The sequence below is a fragment of the Onychostruthus taczanowskii genome, unplaced genomic scaffold (assembly GCF_017590055.1).
Source record: "Onychostruthus taczanowskii isolate IOZ18803 unplaced genomic scaffold, ASM1759005v1 scaffold16, whole genome shotgun sequence".
Classification (NCBI taxonomy): Eukaryota; Metazoa; Chordata; class Aves; order Passeriformes; family Passeridae; genus Onychostruthus; species Onychostruthus taczanowskii.
The window spans coordinates 10,964,600-10,991,370 of record NW_024498795.1 but is presented as its reverse complement, the minus strand read 5'-3'; the positions used below and the strand labels follow the sequence as shown (position 1 = coordinate 10,991,370).

The window sequence follows — 26,771 nt, the reverse complement described above, 5'->3', positions numbered from 1 at the left end:
AACAGGATTTTTTTGTGTGTTGAGAGCGTTATTGATGGCTTTGCATGGATGCGATCTTGCAATAAAAGCAGTTATTTTAGCTACATTACAGGAATATTTAAATACTCTGAAGCTAACCTGTCATAATATAGCTTCTGCTGGTACCTAACACTACTGGGTGCTGTGTTTATAAATAACTCTCCTAAATGGTACAATAAATAGCAGACTACATCCGTTGCTTTTGCTTGTTTCCTAGTTTGTCTCCGGTAATCAGATCACTTAAAAGTAAAAATGGTACAAAAAGCACACAAACCTCTTGCCCTTCCTTCCATGTTTAGAGTAGTTTGTCAAGTGGCTTTTTTTGAACGTGTACCAAAAATATTTCACAGCCTCTGTGAGAGCACTGCTGCCTGTCACTTCTTGCCTTGAATAGAGTTAAAAGAATGAACTCGGGCATCTCAGATGGGTGGGAAACACCTGATCAGAACTAAAACCCAGCAGTGCCAGTGGCTGAGCATTATATTTCTCAGGTTTATTTATTAATCAAAAACATTGGCCAGATTTTTTTGTCTGTATCTGAAAACTTACCAGTTGTAGCAATAGGAAATTGGGGTCCCTTGAGTTAAGTTCCTGTCATTGCTTCTGCTGTTTCCCTGTGCTCTTCCACTCTTGCAAAATGTAGCTGGTGTTTATACTGTTACTCTTTCAGGTTTCATGAGCTGGAGAGCTTCCTAGTCAGCCTGGTCTTGTCTCAGAGATCACTTTAAAATTTTGGCTTCTGAACAGGGACTCTTCTTCCTTCTTCCCCCTCCTCAGCCCACAACCCCTTAAGTTCAATTAAAAAAAACCTTTCATTTTCTCCTAGTCATCTGTTTGACAGCTGCTCTGTAGAAACTTGTGAATATAAATCTTTTTTTGCAGTGACGGGGGAGTATGCAAATCTTAATTCAGAAAAGAGTTCGCTGCAAGTGCACAGGGAAGAGCTCAGTTTGATTGCCTGTTGGTCTGTGCTCACAGTACAGTACTAGGCTTTTTCACTCTGACACCCTAACAGTCTCTCAAGCCTTGCTAAGTTTGTTGGTTAAAGGAGGTAGCTGAGGTTAAGGGGTTGGATACTGAGATCTTTGATGGCAGGAGCTGTTGTAGATGTACTTTCTCTGTTTCCCAGGAAAATGGGTGAGGTTTCTCTAGGGAGCAGTTTCTTATAACAGTTGTGTTTCTTCTACTGTTTCTTCTTGTATAGCATGGTATTCTTGCATTAGGGAAGGCTCATACCCTGGGGAAGGCTGTCTGGTCAGTGTCTACAGCTCTGGAGAGGTTTGCAGGTGCAGAGCTCAGTCCAGCAGAATCCTCTCTTGGCACTGTAAGGCCAGCATGAGGAGAACTGAACATGTGTGGTATTTAAAAATCTTTGTTATGCCCAGAATCATATCCAAGAGTGACAAGCAGTTCTGGTGAAGCTTATCTGTTCTTGCCTTTCTGCTCTGGAGTCCTGGGTTTGTTGCAGAGACTCAGATTGAAGGGATTTGCATGCTGTGACTCTTGTCTGAAAGCAAGACAGTCCTGGATGGTACAAGAGAAGAAAGGACCCTACAGGAGCTGGACTTTCCTTTATGTTACTGGGTATTGGCTTCATGCTTGTCTTGTCATGATAAGTGTTGGCACAGTTGAGCAGCTCTTTCAAAAGAGAGGGGGAATACAAAGAGCTTTATAGCTTCTTGTGTGGTCAGGAAGCTGAGGCCCAAGTTGGCTCACACTCCTAGTGTCTCTTCCTCTGCAGCATTTGGATGTGCAGGAAAACTCTGTTTCCCTGGCTACCTGGGTCTAGGATCTCTGGACAAATCTGTATTTTATGTAATGAACTTGTCACAAGTAAAAATGCTTTTCCTTACCCTACTTGTTAAATATAGTACCCACCAAACTAATGCTTTGATATGTTATGTTATGTCATAACTTGGCACAGAACTAGACTGACAAATTTGGGGAAAATTGTGAGAAGATTCTCTGGAGTGCCAGTCCACTTCTTTAACATATCCTGAGCACCAGCTGGCAGTTCTTTTCATTCCCTAGCAACTGGCTTAATTTCAGTACTGTCTTGATGAGGATAGGAATGGATGTTTTAAATGAAAGATGTCCTTTATGCTTCTAGATCTCTCTCTCTAGAAAGGATGGAAACATTGTGACATAGCGCATCCATTTATCAGGATTCTGTCCTGTTCCTGACCCTTATGTAATCTGGATGTGGTAGAAAGTCCTCCTATCTATATGTATCTATGTATGTATATTCACACATCCTTCAGCAAAGCAATATACGATTTACATGTTCTGGAGAAGCTACTGGCATAGCTTTTTAAAGACAAAACAAGAAAGCACCTGGCACTAGACAGCTGTGAGTGAGATTCTTTTGGACTCTGTGCTACTTCAGCAGATTTTGATTAGTGGTTTTGAATTAGAACGAGAATGTGAGAGAATGGCTAATTTTGCAATTATTTCTCTGGGGTTTTGCAGCCAAGAGCAACAGCATATGCTGGAAGCAGTACATAGCAGGAATAGCATCTACTGTAGATTGGGTCTATGTTTTTCAGGAACAGTGAGGCTTGCATTAAGCTGTTTACCATTCAGTTTCTGCTGAAGAATTTTTCAAATTAGATAGAAGTTCATGTCTTGAGTTGTTCCTTCACTTCCTGGAACTTGCAGTTGGATAATCCTTAGACAATCTCATCAGGTTTGAAAGAAAACCTAACACAAAAATACAGCCTTTGCCAGGAAATTTATACCTTCTGATTTGGGACAAGACTATCTTTTCTCCAGAGCTGGACAAACACTACCTCACCAAAACCTTGGTTAGAAAGAAGGTTTTGTTGTTGTTTGGTTTAGTTTGAGATGTGATGTGGATTGTACTATTAACCTGCCTTCCACAGAACAAAGTTTATCTTGTTGATTGGTAAGCTTATCACTTAGACTTTGCTGGAACCTACGTAGTTGGTGTTATCTATATGATACATCCTTCTGTTCTTTGATACTTGTTCAGTGAGTTGGGAAGTGAAGGTTTGTGAACAGCACTGAGAGTCTTAAGAACTTACACCTAAGTGAAGAAGGAGTCATTACTCAAGGTACCTGTTGGTTTGGTAGGGTACTGGCATCTGTATGGCACTGCACTTGTCGTAGGCAAGCTCTAGTAGCTTCAATTTAATAAATATGCCAGATTTTGGCTTATTTTCAGAGGATTTTTAATGTGCTGTGGTCTTGCTTATTGTGCAATTTCTTTATGTCTAGATGCTGGGCTGCAGCAGTCTCTGGCAGTACTAGTTACTTACCAAATGGATGCTGTCATCAGGACACAGCAGGCTACTTAGGTTTCAGTTTTGTACAAGGCAGGGAGAACTGTTGGTGACTGAAGTCTAGCACAGGCGGTAGATTCATTAACATGCACCTGCTCTTTTGCAGATTCGGAATCTGAAAAATCATTAAGTGGGTTTGAAACAACAGCAGCCTACTCGTTAGAGGACAGCATGGATTCAAAAGATACAATAACTTCAAGCATGTCTGAAGAAAAGGTGTGTGGCAGTGGGGAGTCGCTGTCAAACGGAATCAAAAAGCACAGGTAGGATGTTGTCCATTCTTAAAGTTCTATAATATTCATTAATGGGAAGAGACCACAGGAATCTCTGAAAAGATAACAGAAAACTTTTACAATTTTGCTAGGGATGATAGACAAGTAATTGGTTGTGCTATGATTTTATAAAGACTGTTTTTCCAAGGTGTGCTCCTTTGCATCTTGATGATCCAATCTAAATAAGTAAAAAGAAAATATAATGTGCTGTTTAAAAATGGACACACTTGTTTTTTATTAGATCTTATTGAAATCTATGTGGATTTTAATTCCTTCATTTATCTTTAATGACCCGTACCTCCTATTGCCTCTTTAATTTCGAGTTATTTGATCCTTCTGTTGGTATCAGGAATGAATGAAAAATATTGCTAGCCTGGCATCAGAAACTCAAATGTGAACAAAGGGAGTCTTATTCTAAAAGTCTCATCCATGTTTTATGTGCTTATTTTGTGTTGTCAAATGATCCATTTTTGTTTGTTTCCTTGCCGATAAAGGAGGACAATAGGTCTGGAGTTAATGAGATGTAACAGACACCACTATTCTCCAGTTTCAGTGAAAGGGCAATATAACATTTGTGCTACAAATAAAGCCAGACTTCAGCATGTTTCAAAGAGACTATTCTGGAAGTGTTTTGGATGTACAGGATGATGATGGAGACCACATTTCTGTAAAACCAGGAAAATTATATTTAATTTTACAGAAGGAAGCTAGATAGGCTTTAATTACTTGGTATTTTGGTAGTTAAATCGCAGTAACTGTTGAAGTGAGTTGGTAGCATCAGACCTGATAATTGCAAAGGTTGACCTGTGCATGTCTCATACTAGACAGAGACTGAAGTAAGTGAGGGCTTGAGTGGAGTAATGAGTGTTTTGAGGAGATAACATAAAGCAGCTGACTAAGCATGTTGCTTTGCTCTTGTGCTGTTAGCAATGTGGTATTTATGGCCTTGGCTAAGTGCCTTCCCTAATTAGAGCAGGAAGTTTGGGAGTGGGGGAGGAAGCAGTAGGTGAAGGTGGACATCTGAATTGCCTTCACTGCCTTGGAAACAGTGAGGAGAGAGGATGCAGTACATAATGAACGTGAAAATGATGGTGCATGTTGACTTGCATTGTATTGAGGAGTTCAAACGGGAATTACTCCTCCATTAACTATGAAAAAATTACTTTGCAACTTCGTGTAATGCTGCGCAGTGCTGTCAGACCTGCAGGGAGCAGGTGATTGGAGGAGCATTTCAGAGCTCTTGATTTTATGAAGAGTAATGAAAAGTAACAAGGAAGTACATCTGCCTCAGTTGTTTCTCCAAGCTGCCTGTCTTCTAGTAGTAAAGAGAGCATAGGATGTTAGAGTAAAATGAGTGCATAAATTTGCTAATGATTTACTGCTGAAGAAAAGTGGAACCTTTTTTGAATCTATTTTGCATTTAGATAAGAATGTATGGCCTTATTTTATGTGACTAAATGGCAATAGAATATATGGCTGTATTTTATGGGATTAAATTACTACAACAACATTATAGATTGAGCTGTAATGTTAGGCTTTTTACCCTGCAAAATCTTTCTCCCCAGATGCTCAGACAATTTAAACTTCACCTCCAAGAGAACCTTCTCAGGGGATGTGAGATGTGTGGTGTTTTTTGCCTCTTCTCTGAGGCTGTTGGTAGTAGCCACATTTGGCCTGGTACAGCATCTGCTTGCTTCAACTTCAGAACTCTGTTACCTGCCTGGAGCTGCTGGCTCCAATTTGTGCCTGTTTTGTCTGAGGGTGGTTCTAACTGTGTGCATGTGGTCAAATAGGCACTGCCTGCTTTGCCACCTGGATCCTTTTTCAGAGCAAAAGCTGTAACCTCTTGATGCCAGGAAAAGTGAGGGATTCAGAGTGTTTTGACATCACTTAATTCCATCCTTACACCCTTGAGTTTGCTTATAGCTTTTACTTTTTCTAACTTCCATTTGTGTTAACCACATGGAAACAAGTCCCTTAGAAAATAGACCATATTAATTTATTTTGCTTAAAATCTTGATACTTTCAGATGAGTAGAGGATCTGTGCCTTTAGGTTGCACATGAGATTACCTAACATTGTTCAGCCCACAGTTTAAATAAGATTATTTTCTGTCTTCATCTAGAGATCCTGAGCTCTAATCTGCACCTCAAATATTATTTGAGTGGTTGAGAGTTTTTCACACAGAAGTGGAGATTGGTTTTTGCTTGGCAGAGGGAGCATACATGCTTTGGGTTTGGAAATGGAGGAATAAATCTGTTGGTTCCAAGGAATTAGAAGAGTTGGGAAGTAAATATACAGATAGGTGAAGCCAGTACTACATATAATCTGCGTGTTTATTCTAGGGGTGGTAGGTTTTTTGGTTGTTTTGGGTTTTGGTTTTTTTTGTTGTTTTGGTGGGGGCTTTTTGTTTGTTTGTTGTTTGGTTTGGATTTTTTTATGTAGTTTGCATCCTGCTGATTGTTCAGAGAGTTGAGAATAGACTTAATTTTTGTTACACTTCTTTGGAGAGGATTTGAGAGATAGAGCAGTACAGTAAATAATCAGGAAGCATTCAAATAACTTCTTTTTAAGAGGGGAATTTTTTCATCGGAGCCAAACTTTAAAAAAAAAAAAAAAAAAGGCAAAAAACCCCCACCCCTCAAAAAAGTTCAAGCAAACTCCCAAAAACTTCAGTACATAAAAATGTTCTGTATTAAGTACCAGTGTTTTATATCCACTTGTCACTGCTGCTTTCCTCTTATTGCTGAATTTTTGTTGTCAGCTTTCCCTTTGGTCCCTGCTTTGGGGGCCTTTCAGAATGCAAACATGTTGGTGTTCAGTTTCATGGGAGCCAGGAGACTGTTTGTGCAGGTTGGCATGAAAAGCAAGCTAAACGTGCCTTTCACTCCATATGTTTCCTTCCCCACAAGATTCCTATAGCAGTTGATGTATAATAGCTAATGCTTTGGGCAAGTGTGTTTTGTTTAAGTAAAGCATCCTAAATAAATCTCATCTGTTCTACTGCACAGAAATTCCAGCAGATGTTTTTGTCACTTAAAGCTAAAATTAACTTCCTGAGTTGTTTTTGAAACTGACATCTGGAGAGAAATGTTTGTATTCAAAAATCATTTGTTTAATCACAGGGAGTATGTCAAGGTTAGTAGGCCTCAAGTCTTGGCTGCCTGTCATTTGTCCACAAGTCCTTATTTGTCCCTGGGATCTTCCTTGGTGGCTTAAAACTGCTTTGTTTTTTCAGTGCCTGTGTGTGTGTTTTAGAGGGAGGAGAGAACTGACTCCCATAGCAGGTTTGACTGATAAAGGCAACAAATACGGATGAGTGGCTGAAACTGAATGCCAGCTTTCAAGTGATTAAACAAATTGAACAAAAGGGCAGGTTAACTTTAATGAAAATGTAAGTTTTAGTATGAAAGGAAAGCAATTTCTTTGTATACTTCAGCAAACTAAGGGTTAATGTGTTTAACATGCAGAAGGACTTACTCAAACACAAGTGCCCACTCTGCTGACTGCCTGCATTAAAGGATACTCAGGAAAAACAAGTTAACATTACAAGTGAAGATAAGACTGAACAGTTGGTGGACACTGTCCTCTCCTGGACATATGTATCAAAACATCCACAGAAGTATTTTATACTTTATATGATTCAGGATGATCTTTTTCACAAAACATTTTTGTCTCAGTGAAAAGTCAGAATGGGGAGTGAGTGGTGGTGTGTTGGGCAATTAAAAGAAATCCTCCTACCCACTCATCCTCTGCAGGGGAGCTGAGTAAAACAAGTCGGTGTTGGGCTTGTAGCTACTTGCTAACACTATAGTTTGCTACCATGAGGAGATCAGACATATGACTGGATTTTTGATAGGATGGGACTTGTTTGATTTTAAGAAACGTTTTCTGGTTTTGTTCTTTCTGAACTGAAGCATCAGCCCTGGTAAAGGTGTTCCAGTGGCAGATAAGTAGGGGAGGTAGCACAGCAAGTAGGGTTACTGAAACAAACAATTTTGCCTAAGTATTTTTTTCCTAAAGGCAGTGTTTCTGTTTTCAGAAAGATTGGGGTGGAGAAGGAAGGTACAGCCTGTTCACACTCTCTGAAAAAGATTGCTTTAGCTACCTTGAGCAGAGACAAGACAGCCTTGGTTAGGATAGCAACACAATAATTTAGAGTTAACAAAACGTTGAAAGTTTGATAGTGAGCTCTAGGTAATTTTTATTGATAAGAACAGAAAAATTGTGAATTTTGCTTACTGGCAATAGCATCATGGTAGAAAAATGGATTTGTGTTGTGGACAAAATGCTTTGACCAGTACTTATGCCTTCTAGAAGTAAATTGGATTAACAGTTGAGCTGGTCAGTAGCAGTAAGAAAACAGAACAAACTCCATGCTTGATTTCCCATAAGGCTGAGAAATGCACACTGTGTTCTCAGTCTAAATGCTGGTCCTTGAAAGTATGCTTGTGACTTGTTTCAGGATATGTCAGCCCCCTGTAGAACAGGCTGCTCTGTTTGCTCTTCTTTAATGATGCTGCTTTTTTCTGTTGTTCCTGAGGGCTGGTTTTAATATAGGCCATAAATGTTGTGGCCCTTCATTGTCAATATAAACGTGGCTAGCAGAAAAAATCCCCCAAAAAATCACACTGTTTAAAAAACCCCCAAAAAAATCACACTGTTTAACCCCCCATAGGCCATAAATGTTGTGGCCCTTCATTGTCAATATAAACGTGGCTAGCAGAAAAACCCCAAAAAAAATCACACTGTTTTAACCCTGTTCAGACATAGTGAACATGTACCTATTAGTTAACTTCCATTTTCTCACAAAGACACAACTAAATATCTTAGTGGTGCCATTGTGAAAACTGCTCTGATGACTGCTGTAGACATTCTCTTCCTCTGGTGTTATGCAAAATTAATGGTTCTGGTTTTGGAGAAATTCATGTTTCTATGCAGGTAAAACAGTTTAAGTGCTTCAAAGTAGCACTGTCATTGCCCCTGGGATTTTAATTTAAAAACTGGGAAACTGTTCCTTTCACAAATGAGCATTTGCATTTCTTAGTCACGGTTGGTATTGGAAAACTTTTCTTACTTCTGCTTTTTTCCCCTCTTCCTTTCCACAGAACAAGCTTACCATCTCCAATGTTTTCCAGAAATGACTTCAGTATCTGGAGTATCTTAAGAAAATGCATTGGCATGGTAGGTAAACAGAAAGCTATGATAAAAAATGGGGAGTGATTGTTTTGTTTGAGGCCCAAATGAAAACTTGTTTGGGAGAAGAGGTCTTTTGTATTTATTTTTTCATTTGTTTATGGGGTTGGTTTCTTTGTTTTAGGTTTGGTTTGGTTTTTGTGTGTGTGTTTTTTTTTTTTAATTTGCTGCTTATGACTTATTTATTTGCTGCTTTATTTATGCTTAATTTGCTTTATGCTTTACCTTCTTAATTTAAGAAGGTAGGACCTGGTCAGAGCAATATTCTTTCAGTAAAAGCGTCTTCTCTTGACTGGAACCCTTAAAGTACTTCGTGGGGATTTTTTAATTTATTTTGACTGTGAAAAAAACAAAACAACCCCCCAAAAAAAAACACTTTCATTTTGCTTTTGTTCCTTCTCCTTAGCATCTGAGTCTTCCCCCTTCCACGGTGTTACTGACCAGACGGTGGCCAGATCAGAGTTAGCTCATTGGCACCTAATCTGCTTCCAGCTTGGTGTGAATTGAGAAGAGCTCTTCTCTCCATTAGATCCTACAATAGGCTGAAAACACTTGCTGCTGATAAACCTCTGTCAGTCTCTAACAGTAGTCTACAGAAGGGAAAGTTTGTGGGTTTAGTTGCTGTTGTTTTCTCCTCCTCCCCTTGGTGTAGTTAGGAGCAGCATGAAGCAAAGAGGTGTGGAAATTCTGGGGAATGCCTGCATCAGCAGCTCCAAGTCTCCCGAGTTGATGTGAAGTGTCTGAGGCTTCTCCCAGTGTCTTTAGTGGAAAAGTGTTACAAAATACAAAGAACAGATTGAAAGCCTGCCTTGCATAAGGTATGTGCAGGAAAAAAGGGTCTTAATTCTGCTTTGCAGCAATTGCTGCAGAGAAGCTGTAGTTGTGGGGGGCAGCAGATCTTGTAGTGGCTTGTACCAAAGCATCTGCCAAGGCTCCTGGTGCCAGGTGCTGCTGTTACGGCTCAGGATGGTGCTCTTTGCCTCACCCTTGGCCAGCAGTCACATTTACACCCTTCTAATTTGCTGCTGCAGGCAGTTAAACCATTGCTGTGTTATGCACTCAGAGGGCATGCTTTTTAAAAATGGAGAGAGAGAACAGACAGCATCCAAACTGTAGGGCGTCCTTTAAATTCTTATTCCTGTTACAAACTCCCTTTTTTTTCTTCGGAATACAAAATCCCTCTTTTTACTGTTGTACCACCATGTTTCCCTGCCCTTTCTCATTCTCCTCCCCCCACTTGCCAACCTGCCTCCAAAAAAGGATAATATGTTTAAGTAATTAGATGGTTTATATCTATTTATGGAGTAATAAATAACTTAGTCTTTAAAAGGGTCCTTAATACTTCTTTCCATTGTTTCATCTCACTTTCTTAACACTTTCATTGACAGGAAGTTTGCTGTTTGGTTTTCTTTTTGCTTTAAAAGTAGCCTTAATGTCAGCACAGCTCTGCTTATCGAGCTCATAAGGGTTTTGTCCTTTCAGTATTAGCAGAGCCAGGTCAAGCACATTGCATTAGCACTAAGAGCATCATTTATTTTTGTAATAAGCCAATTACACTTGGGTTACTGCGGGCCAGGGTATCTAATCATTCAGCTTGTAACACGAATTTCATTTGTGCATCAGGAGCTGTCGAAGATCACAATGCCGGTTATATTCAACGAGCCCCTGAGCTTCCTGCAGCGCCTCACGGAGTACATGGAGCACACGTACCTCATCCACAAAGCCAGCTCGCTTTCCAGCACGACCGAGCGAATGCAGGTGCGTTGCCTTGCTAGTTCACGTCAGCTCTTGCTGAATGTTGTGGGATCTCTCTTCCTTCTACATGGTCTCACTGTAGGAGGAACTCCTGTAACTTGCTGCATGTTCAGTTCTCTTATTCATTTACTAGTTTTGTTTATTGTCCTGGTTTTCACAGGGATAGAGTTCAGTTTCTTCTTAGAAGCTGGTATGGTGCTCTATTTTGGATTTAGAATGAGAATAGTGCTGGTAACACACTGATGTTTTAGTTGTGCCTAAGCTGTGTTTACAGTAATTTAAAGACTTTCTGCTCCTTATGTGCCACCCCACCAGTAAGGACACAAGAAGCAGGGATGGGGGCAGAGCTGGGACAACTGGCCCCAACTGTCCAGAGGGATATTCCATACCATATGGTGTCAAGCTCAGTACATAAACTGAGGGAAAGCTGTCTGGGGGCTGCTGCTCAGGGAATGTTGGGGCATATATCCGTGGGTGGTGAGCCATTGTGCATTACTTTTTTTGATTATTGTGATTCTTTAATCATTATTATTTTCCTTTGCTTTTCTGCCCTATTAAGCTACTTTTATCTCAACCACTGATTTCACCTTTTTTATCCCCCCAATCTATCCCCCATCCCGTTGGGGTGAGGGGTGAGTGAGCAAATGTGTGGTGTTTATCCTGCTGGGTTTAACCACAACAGTCCTTCATGGCACCCCACAAGAAGCAGAGCTTGAAGGGTTGAGATAACAATGGATCTGACCAGAGCATAATAAAGAAAATTAATTACAAGCATTTATGATATTAGTTTGATAGTCTCTAGTTGCGATGTTGATTTATTTGCTGCTGTGAATGTTCTCAGAGCTGGGTTATGCAACATCTAACTTGCTGTATATGTTCCCTGCTGTGCTGTTTATCACCTCTGGGGGCTGGGTTAAGGTTAACATTTTGTTGTACTTTGTAACACTGTCTCATGATAGAATAGAATTCCTGGAGGTGCATCTGAGCTGGTACTTGTACTCAGCATTGCCAGCATTTCCACACCTTGGGAGCCATCTATAGGAAACCATTCATAGTTACACCTTTTGTCTTTTCTCATCAGAGAGCCAATCCATGTAGGAGATACCTTTTTCCATTATCCCCTTCTCTTCCAGGCTAATTAGCTCTTTAGAATTTCGAATATCATCAGGATATCAAATCTACTTGTTCCTTTGTTGGATCTCATGAATGCGTTTCTGGTCTTGTTTACAGTAAAACAACTATTTGTGGATACCACCCAGAGATCTGCCCCAGGGCTGGAAAGCTATGAGTGGCAGGGTGTGTGGGATAGTCTGGGTAAGCACTAGGATAGTGGGCATCTCCAGCGCTTTGAAATTTCACTCCTAAGAAAGTGCAGAATCATGAGAAATTAATAAAATGTTTGGAAGAAGTGTGCTGTCACCCTGGCAATTCTAGAGTGACAGAAATCATTGCAAGGTGCTGGGGCCTGGCCCAGGCCTAATGAGCCTTGTTCAGCACTGTTCAGTACCCTCAAGGGGAAGAGAAGGCCTCCAGATCTGGCAATAAAGTGAGAGGCTCTGGAGCTACTCCAACTGCAGTGTCTGGCACCGCTGCTGAACGTAAGAACCAGCCTGTGCTGGTGTCAGTCACCCCTATACTACCCCTGTGTATACAAGAGGAAGTGTTGGAAGCAAAAGTCAGCTCATTTAGTAAGGGATGGAGGAGTTTGTTCCAAGAGGGAGCAGGAGAAAGATGAAAACAAGACAGGCTACTCTGAAGCAGGGCTGTCATGAAAGAACAGGAGAAAGAGGAGAGGTAGCTGCTGATAGGGAAGGAGGAAGATGAAGAGTTCGTACATGAGGCAGTACCCACCCAATCACTGTCACTGAGTGAGCTGTGAGATACACAAAAAGATTTCGGCTGTCATCAACGTGAACACATTGAAACCAGCCCACTCCAATGTTGGGGTAATAACAGAGTCAGTACTCTGGAACTGGAGGATAAGGAAGCCAAGCAGGTAGGATCCCTTTTTAGGAACTGAGGCAGTGACAGAGGGATTGGAAAAGTGACACAAGTCAGTGTGGAAGTGACTCATGTCAGGTGTGAAGGAAAGATATTCCTTTGAGGGCGATGTTATACATCACCCAGACAAGTGGAGCACCTTGGAGAAAGGTATCAGTGCCTGAAGGAAGTAGCCCTGCTGGAGGTGATTTATAATGCCCTGGATGACAAGCAGCTATCCAGAGATGCACAGTAAGTCAGGTGCATGTGACCCATGTGGTGGAAGTTTGTACAGAGCCAGAACTGTCATGGTTTAAGCCAGCAGGCAGCTTCAATACCAGGCAGCCACTTGTTCACCCTAATTCCTCCCACCTCCTCCATGGGATGGGGGATAGAACTGGGGAGGGGGCGGAGGAGAAGAAATAATAATTTCAATATACAAAACAAGTGATGCACAGTGCAGTCATGCACTGCCCACTGACCAATGCCCAGGCAGTTTCCAAGCTGCAGCAGCAGCCCTCAGCCAGGTTTCTTTTTCCTCTAGGTTATTCATGTACTGAGCATGTCATATGGCATGGAATATCCCCTTGGTAAATGTGTCAGCTCTCCCAGCTGTGTCCCCTCACAATTTCTTGTTCCCCTCAGCCTGGTGGGGCGAGAAGTCCTTGACTTTGTTGCTAGACATTGCTTAGCAACAACTAAAACATCAGTGAGTTATCAGTATTATTCTCATTCCAAATCCAAAACACCACCATACCAGCTACTAGGGAGAAAATCAGCTCTATCCCAGCAGAAACCAGGACACCTGTCTAGGAAAATATTTTGATGTTCTGTAACACCATGGCTACTGTTGATTAACTGCGTGGTCTTACTCTTCTGAGCAGTGTGTTGCTGCATTTGCTGTGTCTGCTGTAGCCTCGCAGTGGGAACGTACTGGGAAGCCATTCAACCCATTGCTTGGAGAGACCTATGAACTGATCAGGTAATGAACAGAGCTGCACTGGAGGGTGGTATTCCGTGGCACAGATGTTTCATTAGCTTTGTTAGCTGGCTTGCAGACTGCACTTTAGCTCATAAGCTTCCAGCCATTCTCCTAGCAGCTGCTGCAGGTGCACACAATGCATGTTGATGTTCACCAATTCACCTTTCAGTGAAGAGAAACTACTTGACTTTTCAATTCAGAGCAGGAAAATGAAATTTTCTACGTTTAAAAGCAAGTTTTATCTACAAAAATTATTTTTTCCCTGAAACCTTATGAATGAAAAATGTGCATGTTGCATAAGGAGAGTGTACAGGAGTGTTCAGAGTACCTAATACGCAACATGAGTGTATTAATGTGTAGCTGTACTTAAGGCAGATTTTTCTTTCAGTTAATATTTTGGCCTGTGTTTAGGTGAAGATTTAAGAAAGAGTTCAATATCAAAAGTAACTATACTGACTCATCAGATCTGGTAGTTCTTGTTTCTTCTTTATATTAAGTCCTTAGTTATTTAGAATGAGGGTGTTCTATGTTTTAGTTGATCTTTTCAGTTTAGCCTAGGCTTTTAATTATGTCTTGCACTGAGTACAGCAACTGTGCATGGGTCCAAGTATCCCTTTCACCTCAAGAAAAACAACTGCAACTTCACCACACTTGATATGTAGGTACATGGTTTGGTTATCTTTATTTTGCAGAGATGATCTTGGATTTAGACTTCTCTCAGAGCAAGTCAGCCATCATCCACCAATCAGTGCTTTCTATGCTGAAGGCTTAAATAATGATTTTGTGTTTCATGGATCAATTTATCCTAAACTCAAATTCTGGGGCAAGAGTGTGGAAGCAGAACCAAAAGGCACCATGACTTTGGAGCTTCTTGAGTAAGTGGATCAGTAATAATTGAAGGGGTACAGTGCCTCATGCTTGAGGATTAGAGTGCATTAGAGTCTCAGGCTTAGGAACGGAGGTGTCCAATACCCAGAGCCCAAAGCCTGAGGACAGATCACTTTGTGGGGAGGAGGGGATGGGAAGATGAAAAGAACTACCATCGTTTCCCCATGCATGCTGCTAATAGCACCAGTGGGGACCTGGGCCTGGATGTTTTCCAAGTGCCTGGACATCAGGCACTTGGAAAACTGCTGAAGCCAGCATGCCTGAGTCCTGTTGGTTTTCCTCATAGCTTTCCATGCTAACAGTGACTGCACCGAAGTGACTGTTTTAAGGAACTGGTAAAATCAGTAGCAGTAGGTTAATAAAGTTCTTGGTTAATAAGTTCTTAAAGTTCATTCAGTGGCCATGCCCATTTCAAGACTTGAAATGATGATGGCTTATTGAAGGACAGACATCCTGTACACAGGTAGACTATTTTAATTTTTATTCCCTTCCCTTAGGCACAATGAAGCCTACACATGGACAAACCCTACATGCTGTGTGCATAACATTATTGTGGGCAAACTTTGGATTGAGCAGTATGGTAATGTGGAAATAACAAACCATAAGTAAGTTAAGAGCGTGAGTACTTTCACCTCCTGCAAGTTTGGAAAAGAAAAGCATTTGGAAATAATTAGTGTTCTCTTGTTCTGCCTTTAGAACTGGGGAGAAATGTGTACTAAGCTTCAAGCCCTGCGGCCTCTTTGGGAAGGAGCTGCACAAAGTCGAAGGCTACATTCAGGACAAAAGGTAACAGCTTAATTCTAAATGGGAAACAAGTGACTGCCCTTGGTTCTGAGGGGAGCTGTAGAACTGAATGCCTTTAACAGAGTCTGTCAAGGGCACAGATCTGCAACAGCAGGGTTATGAATTCTGCAGTACCAGTAGTGGAGTTTTAAAGTTGCCCTCAAAAGTTCTTCTTTCACATATTTTTCTCTGAAATAGGGAAATAAGTCTCTTTAAGCTCCTTTGTAAACTTAGTCTGCTTTTTTTGACAGCAAAAAGAAACTCTGTGCGTTGTATGGGAAGTGGACTGAGTGTTTGTACAGTGTTGACCCAGCTACATTCGAAGCTTACAAGAAAAATGACAAGAAAAATACAGAAGAGAAGAAAAGCAGTAAACAGGTATTAATCATGTAAAGAGTTGGGATCTCAAAAGCATAATAAGCTAGCTAAATATTTTAGTAGCATTTAAGAGCATTATGATTTCCTTCACTTATCTTCTCTTTCCTGGTAGGATACAAAACAGATTGGATGAGTACCAATATTAAGGGATAAAATGCTCTTTTTTCCTCTTGAATTTGTATTCAAACCTCCCAAAACTTAATGTGATCTAAATACTGTCTAGTTCATTATCTGCCTCTTCCTCCAGAGTTACATGGAGGAAATAATACATGCATTAGTTGGACCATTTCTGATCATGTATGATAACATTCTAGTGGGAGGATTTTGATTCTCAGAAGCAGGACAGATTGGTTTCTTAACTTGATAGAAAATCATATTTTCCAGCTTTTACAAGGAATTTTTTATTGCTTTCTATTAAATCTTCACAACTGTAGAAGTGCTGGCAATTTTTTATTTTTCTTCACAATAGATTTTTTTTTCTCTTGTGGAAAAACCTCACTCATAATTCTCCCAAACTTCTGGTTAGCAGCTTTTTGTTTAGGATGAATGGTGATGTTGACAACATACAGCTTGGTGAAGAGCAGTCACTTGGATAGTAGTTTAAACAGGGATTATTCCCCTTTGGTGACTTTTTTTTTGTTTGGGTGTTGATAGTTTTTGAAGAAACTTATGAAGAAAAGAGGTGGTGAACTCCGACAGAGCTTGCACCTGTGCAGGCTCAGATTGTTGCTGTATCTGAGCTTGCCCCAGTGCTTGTCATCAGGAGAGTGGTAAAGCACTGGGGATTGCTGCTTCTCTGGGAGTCTGAGCTAGAGAACTCTAGGGAAAAAGAAAAACACACCCAGTGTCTCTGTTCAGCTGCCTGTTTGCATTTTCCAACAATGCCAAGATGATCATTGCTTCTCACTTTGCAGCATCTTGTTGCATAAAGCTCAAGCTGCAGGGTTGCTCTGACTCTAGGAAAATGCTTTCCCTACTTAATAATCAGAATAATCACAGTTTTCTGTGTAGAAAACTGAAGGCTTTGTATGAGCTAGGCTAGGTATGAACCAGGTAGTGTGTGCTGAATATGTACTCCCACTGCCCCTTGTGTCTGAGGAGCTGGTATATTCTATAGTTTTGGGGCATTTAGGTGAGCCAAGTCTCACCTGTAATGTCTGGATGTGGTTTGTCCCTTCATGGTAGGGAAGGATTCATTCAGGCATGCAAGTACATGGCTTTTTGAACTTCTCATTAGAATTTTCAGACTAACGTAGTTGTTTTCCAGGTATTACTTCTACTGCTTAGTGCTATATTGCTGCCAATCAAGAAATGCTTCTGCCTTCCTTGAGGGAACCTGCTCGGATCAGAGTCCTTCTGCAACTTACCCCAGATTTTCCCCTGAATCCCTTTAATTTTTGTAGGAATAAAACTTAGGGGAATATAATTTTTAAGGGAACTAACAAGCCTTCATGTGTGCAAAAGTGGTATTTTACTAACATCAGAAGAGTTACAGCAGACCCACATCCAACCCAGTCTGGTTCTGCTCTGAATGAACTGGAGTCTTTTTTTAATCAAGATGAAGCATTTTGTGTAGAATTTTCAATGCAAATACATGGAAGAGAATAATGTAGGCAACAGCAACTGCCCTCACACGTGCCTCATTTACAGACACCTCATTTATAGAGGTCTTGCTTTGGCAGGTCTGTTAACTATCCTCACAGCAATATACTGAATACTTGAGTAGCATTGAGCTTAAAATATGGATCATTGTGGCAAGAGCACATGAAAATCCACATTTTAATTATTTCTCTGTAATTCTTATGCTGTTTTAAAGTCTTGTATCCAACAAGACAGAAATTGCATTGTGTATTGTAGCCTTTCTATAAAAGGCTTGGAGTTTGGCAGTCTGATATTGAATTGTCTTTGTTTTGATATAAGGATAATTGTCTGATGGGTTCTGCTTCAAATTCTCAATTTCTGAAGGATTGATCAGGATCATTTAAAGAACAGAATGACTGCTAGCACAGTTCAGATACAGTCAACTAAAAGCCCTGTTTGTCTTCCTAAGAGCTGGGGGGCTGAACCTGGTCTGCACATTGTTCTCCTGACTGTTCATTATTAAAAGCACAGTGACGGGCTTCTCAGTGGAGCAGAATCCTTACTACTACTTTTGATTTTCTTGGAAGTGCAACACGTGAATCATCTCAGAGGACAACTGAGTGCATGTTGGGTACTGGATGTTTTCAGTATTATCTGATGCAACCATGGGAGAGCAAAGCTCATTAGCAGCAGGATTAAAGCTGCTGGCCTGTAGCCAAAGTATTTAAGGCATTAGTTGCCTTTAAGTTTGGCGTTAATCTCTGGTGATCTCTGAAACATGCTGCTGTTTTTAGCTGTGATTGTGACACCAGGTTTTCTTGGGAGAGCCTTACTCATTGTCCAGCATGGCTTTAGTTTGATCTTCCAGCATCCTCTTCTGTGGTGGAATTAATGTCAGCAGCATCAGAGCCCAGCTGCTTTAAAGCTGTGTGTAAAATGGGAAATGGTTTAGATCTAGTTCAGGTCATACCTACACTGTGATCACCAGATACTCTCCTGCCCCAGTAACCCTCTGTGGAGTATTCTGCTTTCTGGGAAAAGTCTACAGCTGCCTCAAGGTTGTATGTGTCACCCTTCATACCCTTTCCAGAAGCTGTATCTAATTTAGGATATTAATTTCACGGTTGCAATTTGCCATTTCAGTGATGCAGTGGTTAATGCAAAGGAAGGTTCCTCTGGGCAGAGCAGTAGGAAGGGCTTTTTGTTGTGCACAAACTGGGCACCATCTGCATGATGTGCTGGCATTTCTTTGTTGTGGAAGGATGAGGAATGTGGCTTCTATTCTTCACCTTTAATGAAGCAGTAGTGAAGTTAAGTATCAGGCATGAAAATGGTTGTACTGAAGGAAACTGGACATCTCTGAGGTGGAAAAATTGACATTTCTTAGCGCTTGAACATCCAGCTTACATCTACAAAGTTGTTGATGCAAGAAACTGTTGGTAGTGTTCCACTGGGAGGGAACTGGGAGTATGTGTGCTATATTAATGCCTCAGTCCTTGACAATAAAAGTTGCTTTGCTGAAATGACTCACCTTTAGTCAAGGAAATAATTTTCTGTAAGTTCCAGTATTGGAATGATTGGGTGTAAATAGCTCACGACTTCAAAGAACCACTCTTTTCTTTGTGTGCTGCCTTTAGGTGAGCAATACTGAGGAATCGGATGAGATGCCATTGCCTGACTCTGAGAGTGTGTATGTTATTCCTGGAAGTGTTTTGCTATGGAAGATAACTCCAAGACCTCCAAATTCAGCACAGGTCAGCTATGCTTCTCCTTATTGAAAGTGTGTGCTATGCTGTTACCCTGTATGGTTTACACAAAGCACATCCATTTGTTGTCTTTGTCATTAGCCAGTCTGGATTTGCCTGTTTATTGCAACAAGGCTCCCCACAACTGTGACTTTCTAATGTGGGGTTGGAAGGATAACTGCCACAGGGATCAATCTAGGATTCATGGAATTTCTCTGGAAAATTGGATGCTTCATGTAGATAGTGGCATGGGGCCTTTCCCCACCTCTTCTCTCTACCCTGCTTCCCCCACTGAGGCACCAGCCTTGTAAGAAATCTCACTGAAGGGCCTTTTTAGAGGCCAGACATTTCCAAGGACAGACTTGCATGGCACAAGTTCATGTGGGAAGGGCTGTGAAGCTGGGTAACCACTAGGCAGAATACAAGGGTATTATGTGCAACTGAGAAGGCAAAGAATTGGTACAGAAAGGATGCCCTCACTGCATTAATCAAGGGGGAAATCTCTCTACAGAGATAGAGAAAATACCAGAAGGACTGGAAAAAGAAGATAAGAGAGAAATAGTGCACTGAGTAATTGGATGCTGGCCTCCTTAAACAGAAACAGCAAGGATCACCTACACTGCCTGATAGTGCCGTTTTCCTGGTACCTTGAGCAATCCTGTGTTGACTGATTAAGTAATACAGACGCACTTGGATGTTTGTTTTTAGACAGCAGTTTTCTTTTGTATTAACACAGTAGCTAGAGGTGTCATGAAGTCACCTTTCATCTTTGTCTCTGAATTACAGATGTATAATTTTACAAGCTTTGCTATGGCTTTGAATGAGTTGGACAAAGAAATGGAGAGTGTCATTCCCAAAACTGACTGCCGGCTACGACCAGATATCAGAGCTATGGAAAATGGAGAAATAGGTAACTTCAGTTATGGGCAAAGGTGGTTTTATTTTTTTCTTAAAACTGAGGGACTGGGAAAAAAAGTTGTTAGGTGAACAGCTAGAGGAAGTAGCTCCCCATGCATTCCTCCATTATGCCAGGCAGTAACTCTAACACAACCTTCTGCGGGCTGTGTTGAGCTGCTGGTGTCACCCACCTGTACAGGGGATGGTTGGGATGGAGGAAATCTTCTTCATAGTCACCCATATCTGCTGCTGAGGTTTAGACTGGTGACCAAAATAGTGTTGATAAACAATATCTGCACGGTCTTAAGGAAATACTTGTGAACTTTTCAGTTTGTCTGTTTCCATCAGCCTGATGCAGAGGAAGTGTTTTGTTGTGCCAGTTCTGAGAAATGCAGTCAAAACTATTAAAGTGAAACTGCAATGCCAAAAAATACACTTGATGCAAAATTATGCTTCACTGGGAGTTGAACACTTCTGCTGTCCTAGAATAGTGAATTAGAAATACATGATGAGACTTCCAGTGAATAGCAGTAGTGTGCTTTAGACTAATATTAAAGCAGGATGGTGAGCTTCGTGGACTAACAGTATGGGGGCTCTTGTTTTCTCTGGCTTGCTGGGGTAAGTCATGAAAACCTGATTTGGTTTCAGCTGTATAACAGGGCAAAAACTGTGAGACTTCTGGTAAGCAGTCTGAGATCTAGCAATAAAAAAACAGTGTCATGGTGTAACATAGTGCAGTTGTGCAGTTTTATTTCTTTTTACTCAGGAGCTGATAACCATTTCTTTGAGGCTTTTAAAACAGATCAGTGAATTCCCACAACCACTCTCTCCTGCCTGTACAACTGTTTTGTGGCCAGGATGATGGATATATTTGGTTCAGAGCATCCCCAGTAATTTGTCTGTGTAAATTTAAAGAGCAAATAACTATGCTGTTAGCAACAGACCATATTTCTTCATGATACACTAGCAGCATGAAGTTTGTATTGCAGTTAGTAATACACAGTGTGTTAGCAGCTGACAGGGAATGGCTGATAGAAATAGTTAAGAAAACCATTCTTGGAAGACTTATGTATGAAATGTTTTTAGAGGATTCAGGAAAGTGAGATTGACTTTTATCTAATCTGCTTCTGAGTCTGACTTACTCCTCAGACCTTCTGATCATCCTTTCTGGCAAAGAAAAGCAATTGTTCTGCTTGTTTGGGATGCTGCATTAGTGCATATCCAAAAAAAAAAAAAAGAAGGGATGCTGCAGAGAGACAATTCTTTGTGATCTGGAAATAAGCATTCCAAACCTCTGGTGATGAGGAACTAGACACTAGTAACAACTTAACCAAAAACTAACAAAAAGCAAGTGGCCAGATTTCTGAAATGAATTGATTGTATCTTCTGTTTCCCTACTAGAATAAATTCTACATATGCCACCTCCCTTAGCTCACATCTGCTGTCATGCAAACACATTTCCAAAGTCCTCAGGCCATGGATAAATATATATTTAGCAGTCTTAAAGACTAGGATGCCACTGGCTGATCCTGTGCCACAGCTGGCCTGGCTTTGCTCTTAGACTAAACCAGTAACTTTCAGTGTTCCATACAAGGCTTTTAAAACGGACATTTTCTACTACTACCCTTAATTTTCTGGGTGAGATGAAGGTCAATGTCCTTGTCTTATATATTATGCTTTAACATCTTCTGTATTTTTGTGTATTTTTATTCCTTCAAGATCTGGCTAGTGAAGAAAAGAAGAGGCTAGAAGAAAAACAGAGGACTGCCCGCAAAAATCGTTCAAAGTCAGAGGAAGACTGGAAGACGAGGTTGGTGCCCTTGCCTCTGTGTGTGTGTGGTTACATAAAGGCTTTGAACACTCAAGTTAGGTGACAGTCTCCACTGGTGGCATGCAGTGAGTGTTGTGTCAGCATGAAGAGCAGACAGACAGCATCAGCTCTGCAGTGCTGCTGTAGTGTTTGCAGACTCTGTCCCAGCTTCCAGAGGGAAGCGCCAGGCTTGCTCTGGTTCCTTCTCGCACTGTGTGCACACCCATGTGCAAACACAAACTGTTGTCTTCTCTGAGCACTGCTTGACATGACAAAGATGTTCCCTCTGACGGCTCCTGGTAAGGACTGTTGTTGCTGGTTTGTTTAGAATTACCTCAAATTTGCGTGCCTGGCCAAAGAGAAAAGGAAATGCTCCCACCTTGTGAGCCTGCCCATGACTTCTCAGCCCTGTGGCTCTGTGCTGACAATGCTGTGTTCTCAAAGTTTATCACCCAGTTGTCCAAGACCCTGCCTTCTTAGGGAGGGCACCCTTAACTACAAAAGAGGAGCTAAGGGAGAAGTTAGCATACAAGGGACCTGCCAGAATGTTTTGGGGATTTTTTTTAGGGTTTTCTTTAAACTACGAGGAGTCAGCTGGGAGCTCTTACATGCAAGCTAAGAAGAAACTGTGAACACCTGACCAGATGAATCAAGTTTGACCAGACAAAGTCTAATAGACTTATGAAAGCATAGTAGTGAGTTGGCATTATCTTCTCAGAAAAAACAACAGTAGTGCTAAACTTTAAGTAAGCAAGGTTCCTCTCTTCTCTATTATTGATACAGTCAGACACTCTGGATTAAATATCTTTAAAGTGTTTGTAACAATAAATCACTTTTTTTTTTTTTTTTTTTTTTTTGAAATGAAGTCACCCATCATCCCAAAATCCCAGGTTTGGACATGTCTGCCTTTGTATTTTTCCTATGCCTGCTCTCCTGAAGTGTTTGGGTTTGTTTGCATAGAGACTGATGGAGAATAACACCTTTGTAAAGCTTCTAAGTGCTGGACAGCCTTGCACCTTTCACTTACGTTCCTGAATTCAGAGTGTTTCTAGCTCTCACCAGGTGTTTTCAAACCTGGGATAGTTACATAGTATTCTTCCGGGTGCCTGAAGTAGCTTAAATATAGCTCAAAGCACCTGAGGCTGGAAATTGGGGAATTCCCATGGAGCTGTGGTTTTTGGGTTATATAATTAGCACAGATGCCATTCATGAGGTTCTGCAACTGCTGTTGTGCAGATTGTGTAAACCTGTTCAGCACGAATCTGGGATATCCTTTAAGAACTCTTTGCTTTCCAGGATGTTTCTAAAGCTTTGGCAGAAAATTCCTGGTGTCTGATCTCTTTACTAGGAATGCCACGTGTGGCTCCCTAACTTTAGGGAGAGTTATGCTATGGGGGGAAAAGTGCATGCTGTGAAAAAGAACTCTCCTACCTCTTCCCAGGTCATCTGTAGGTCTTACTCTGCAGTGCATTATGAGCTCAGATCTAAACTGCTGCCATTTCTTTGCCACAGAAAAACAGGTTTCTTGCTTTGTCTAGTAGAATTCCTCCTTCCTAATACAGTTCTCCAAAGTGCCCAGTGATTTTTTTTTTTAAATATATGATTTTGTTATTCTGAATCCACTTTACAAGTGAGGTGTTGGTGTTTCTCAAGAGGTGATTAATGTCGAACACTTAATATTTTAAATGCTGACCAGTAATCTTTAGTCTTGAGTAAAAATATTTAATTCAGTTCTGAATACTTCTGATGAAGTCTGTCCCATCTTCCCCACATCACTGACTGGTTTAGGTCTTACATGTCTCTCAGACTTAGTTCTTCCCACTGCCTTTCCCCTTCCTATTGAAGTAGGTGGACACTGGAGGAGGGACACTCTGTCCTGACCTGTACAAGTGTTGAGGACACACTAATGAGCTGTGGGGTGGTAGAATTTCTTAATCTGAGAGGTGAGGTCACTGTGCTTATAGCCCTGTCTCACGGCAAATTTTTGGCTTTAGCTCTGGAATGAGCTGCTGTCACCAGTGAACTGGACACCTAAGCCGATCCAGACACCTCTTATTTAGGAATAGCTGACTCCTCCTGTGGGAGGAGAAGCAGGAGTGAGCTGTGAACAGTACTAGGGGTGAATGACTTCTGTTGACTTCAGTTAAGCTAACCAGAGCAGCAGGAGAACCACTGGAGCGTTCACCTGTTCCTGGGAAGGCAGCACAAGGCGCTTCTTCCAGCACAGCTCTCTCAAGTCCTTTGAGCCAAGCAAGACTTGCCTGTTAGCTGCCCTGCTTTGCAACATAACCCTGCAGTACTGGTGGCTTTTAGGCTTTTGCCTTTTAGAGATCAAGTCAGATTTTGTTCAAATGTGCTTTTTTTCTTCTGAAACATTATGGTGCTGGAGAAGGGAAGAGCAGAGTTAAACAGGCTGCCTTGCACACAGATCATTTACTGAAGTGAGTAAAAGAAAGGAACAACTGGCTTCTGCGGTCAGTGAGGAGGTGAAAGGAAGTGTGGAGAACATTACCACAGAAACAGCTTCTACCAAGCTGGCTCATGCCATAAATTTGGCTTGGCAAAATACAAAAGGAAGTTGACATGCTTGAGGTTTGGTACTGTACGTTGTTGAGGCACAAGATGGAGTGACTGGGTCAAACATAAAGTGGCATTCACTGTGTGCTATGCGGTGCCTCCAGATTCAGCAGGAGGAGAGAAGAAAGGAAAGAAAGCCGGTGCTCAGCATCAGTGTTTCTGTTCATAACAAGCTTAGTAAATGCTCGCAAGTAGCTCCGTGCAGATGGAATCAGCTTTCTGGGCATTCAGATTGAGTCTCCTGCTGCCAACAGTGTAACACAACAGAGTTAACTTGTAATAATGCAGAACTCTTCCTGCAGCCTGTGGGTGATGTTTCATCCTCACTGAGGGTAGCTGGCACGCTTGTTCCCAGTTACCTGCTGGTCAAACCAAAGAGAAGGAAGCTAATGCACAGGCAGTGGAAACAAGGAAGAGTCATCTGTGAAGAACAGAGATATGAGTTATATAGGGATGGGGTAAGGAAGGCCAAGGCAAAGCTGGAACTTGGCAAAGCATGCAAAAAAAAAAAAATACCACAAAGGGCTTCTACACCTTTGTTAACCAGAAAAGGTCAAAGAAGGTGATGGCTTTTAAGGCGCTTTCCAATCCAAGTCACTCTACAATTCTATGATAAAGTGCATTACAAAAAAAGGCTTTAAAAAAGCAAGGGGTACTCTAGATCGAGGGATGTAATATTTGTTTTCAGGACTGCAGTGCTTGTGGTGTTTACATGTCTTGCAAAAACTGTTACTGCTTGTGCATGCCAGAATGGTTTTTCAAAACTGCTTTGAAATAAAGCTGTATCTGTCCTTTTTTATGCAGCAATCTTGGCAGCTTCAAATGGCAAAACACTGGTGTCAGCAATTCCATCTCAGAGACGTTTAAGCAGTGTTGCAAATGGGGAAAGGTAGTCACTGAAGATGACTTTAAACTCACTCACTTACAAATTTAAAACTAGGAGGACTCCTGCAACAATTATTTTGTGCTGTGTATTTTATACCATCTGCTGAAGATGCAGCAAAGTTGTTCTAAACTTGCACAAGTGAGTCTTAATAATTTCACTAACATGCTGTGTGTTTCCTTGCAGATGGTTCCACCAAGGCCCCAATCCCCACACTGGTACACAGGACTGGCTTTACTCTGGCAACTACTGGGACAGAAACTACTTTAATTTGCCTGATATTTATTAAAATGCAGTAAGGAGCCTCTGACTGATACAAATAAGTCTTAATCTGTTTTAATGTTTTCCCTTGTTCTACTTATCTCCTGAAAATACTGACATGTTATCAAACAGAATAATAAGCATCTCTGCAATAAATCTGGTGGTACATGATCTGCAGTCCTAAAGGGAGAGGAATAACTTTTCTGGATGATGGTGGGTCCTGCATGGACAAAGTTGCTGTGGTTTCAAGCTGCCCTGAGTACACCTATATTAGGTTGTGGTGTATGAGGAATAGAACACCTTCAGCTGTTCTGTGAATACTTTATTTTGTAGATAACATTGGCACAAGTAAAACTGGTTTTATTTATTGTGACATGGGAATGTTTAAAAAGCACACAAAGTAATTGCAATATTCGAATCTTAAATGAAGAAAAGGGTGTCACTTCTGTAAAGATGTAATTTTTCATAAAGTGACTTTTCCTTTACTAAAGTAATTCCCTTGAAGCCTGAGCTCTGCTCAGGAGATTCCAGAAGTGTTCCCATCTCTGGAGCAGTAATGCAGTTGTTTAAGCTGGTAACATTACTCAGAGGTTATTTATTCAATGTTTTGTGCAGTGTGTTTTGAATTTTGCTCTCCTGTTTTGCTACCAAACTTATGATTTAAGGAATTAAGAGCCATTTAAATATCTACAGATTTGATTTGAACTGCACACTAGTAACAGGTTTTAAAATAATCTGTTTCATGCACTAGAAGTTCCGGTGCCCAGCACCACTGCAAGAACCTAATCAGTCCAGGAATGACCTGGTGGAACATGGCAGGGGGACAGGACTGTGTCTGTACTGTGCAAACTCCCTGCAAGGAAGTCTTGTGCATTTCAAAGGTAGTACAGCACCTCAGTGAGGCCTCCTGTGCACAGCTGCTTTACCCCTTTTCAGTGGGGTGCATTCAATCTTAGTCTGTTTATACTGAACTGTGTACAGAGCTTCTAGAGGGCAAGCTGCTCTTTGTACAGTATTTTAACTGCTGTCTGGAGGTTAGTGTTAATTGAATAATTTAATTGCTACTAAATAAAGGCTTCAAAACTTCTTGCATCTAGTCTAAAGTGAGTGGTGTTCAACAGTGCTGATCCCTTCTGAGCAACTCTCATCTGAAACCTGCTGCAGTGAGGACAGGTACTATGTGTCTCTGTGCTCCAGGGACCTCTCTTCTCCATAAGCAAGGAAAAGTCTCTTTCTGGGGAGGGCTGGGGAACTGAGAGCTTCCTGCAGCTTGAGCTTTAAGTGGACTACTGCAACTGTTAATAAGGCAACGGGATGCTTTCTATTTTTATTCTAGGTGCTTCTCGCATTACCCAGGTCCTGATGCTGAGACATATTTGCATAGATAAGGGAAAGCTTTTTCCTTGGCAGCCTTTCCTGTGAGGGGCCAGCTCTCACAGTGACCTGTAGATGCAGGATTTTAGT

General features: G+C 41.2%; 1 protein-coding gene across 3 annotated transcripts in view; it reads left to right on the top strand.

The window, feature by feature from the left end:
- The window catches only part of OSBPL1A (oxysterol binding protein like 1A), a 77,185-nt gene extending 50,792 nt beyond the window's left edge, over window positions 1-26,393 (top strand). For 2 of the 3 annotated variants that reach the window (XM_041399291.1, XM_041399292.1), the window contains exons 18-30: window positions 3,427-3,583; window positions 8,700-8,775; window positions 10,411-10,545; window positions 13,407-13,504; window positions 14,197-14,379; window positions 14,890-14,997; window positions 15,089-15,178; window positions 15,427-15,553; window positions 18,772-18,888; window positions 19,666-19,789; window positions 21,496-21,586; window positions 22,453-22,476; window positions 25,233-26,393. In XM_041399291.1, coding sequence (XP_041255225.1) covers window positions 3,427-3,583; window positions 8,700-8,775; window positions 10,411-10,545; window positions 13,407-13,504; window positions 14,197-14,379; window positions 14,890-14,997; window positions 15,089-15,178; window positions 15,427-15,553; window positions 18,772-18,888; window positions 19,666-19,789; window positions 21,496-21,586; window positions 22,453-22,476; window positions 25,233-25,335 — 1,433 coding nt within the window. In that variant the 3' untranslated portion in view covers window positions 25,336-26,393. The remainder of the gene's footprint in view (window positions 1-3,426; window positions 3,584-8,699; window positions 8,776-10,410; window positions 10,546-13,406; window positions 13,505-14,196; window positions 14,380-14,889; window positions 14,998-15,088; window positions 15,179-15,426; window positions 15,554-18,771; window positions 18,889-19,665; window positions 19,790-21,495; window positions 21,587-22,452; window positions 22,477-25,232) is intronic. The other variant, XM_041399293.1, reaches the window with a different exon arrangement.
- The last annotated feature ends 378 nt before the right edge of the window (window positions 26,394-26,771 follow it).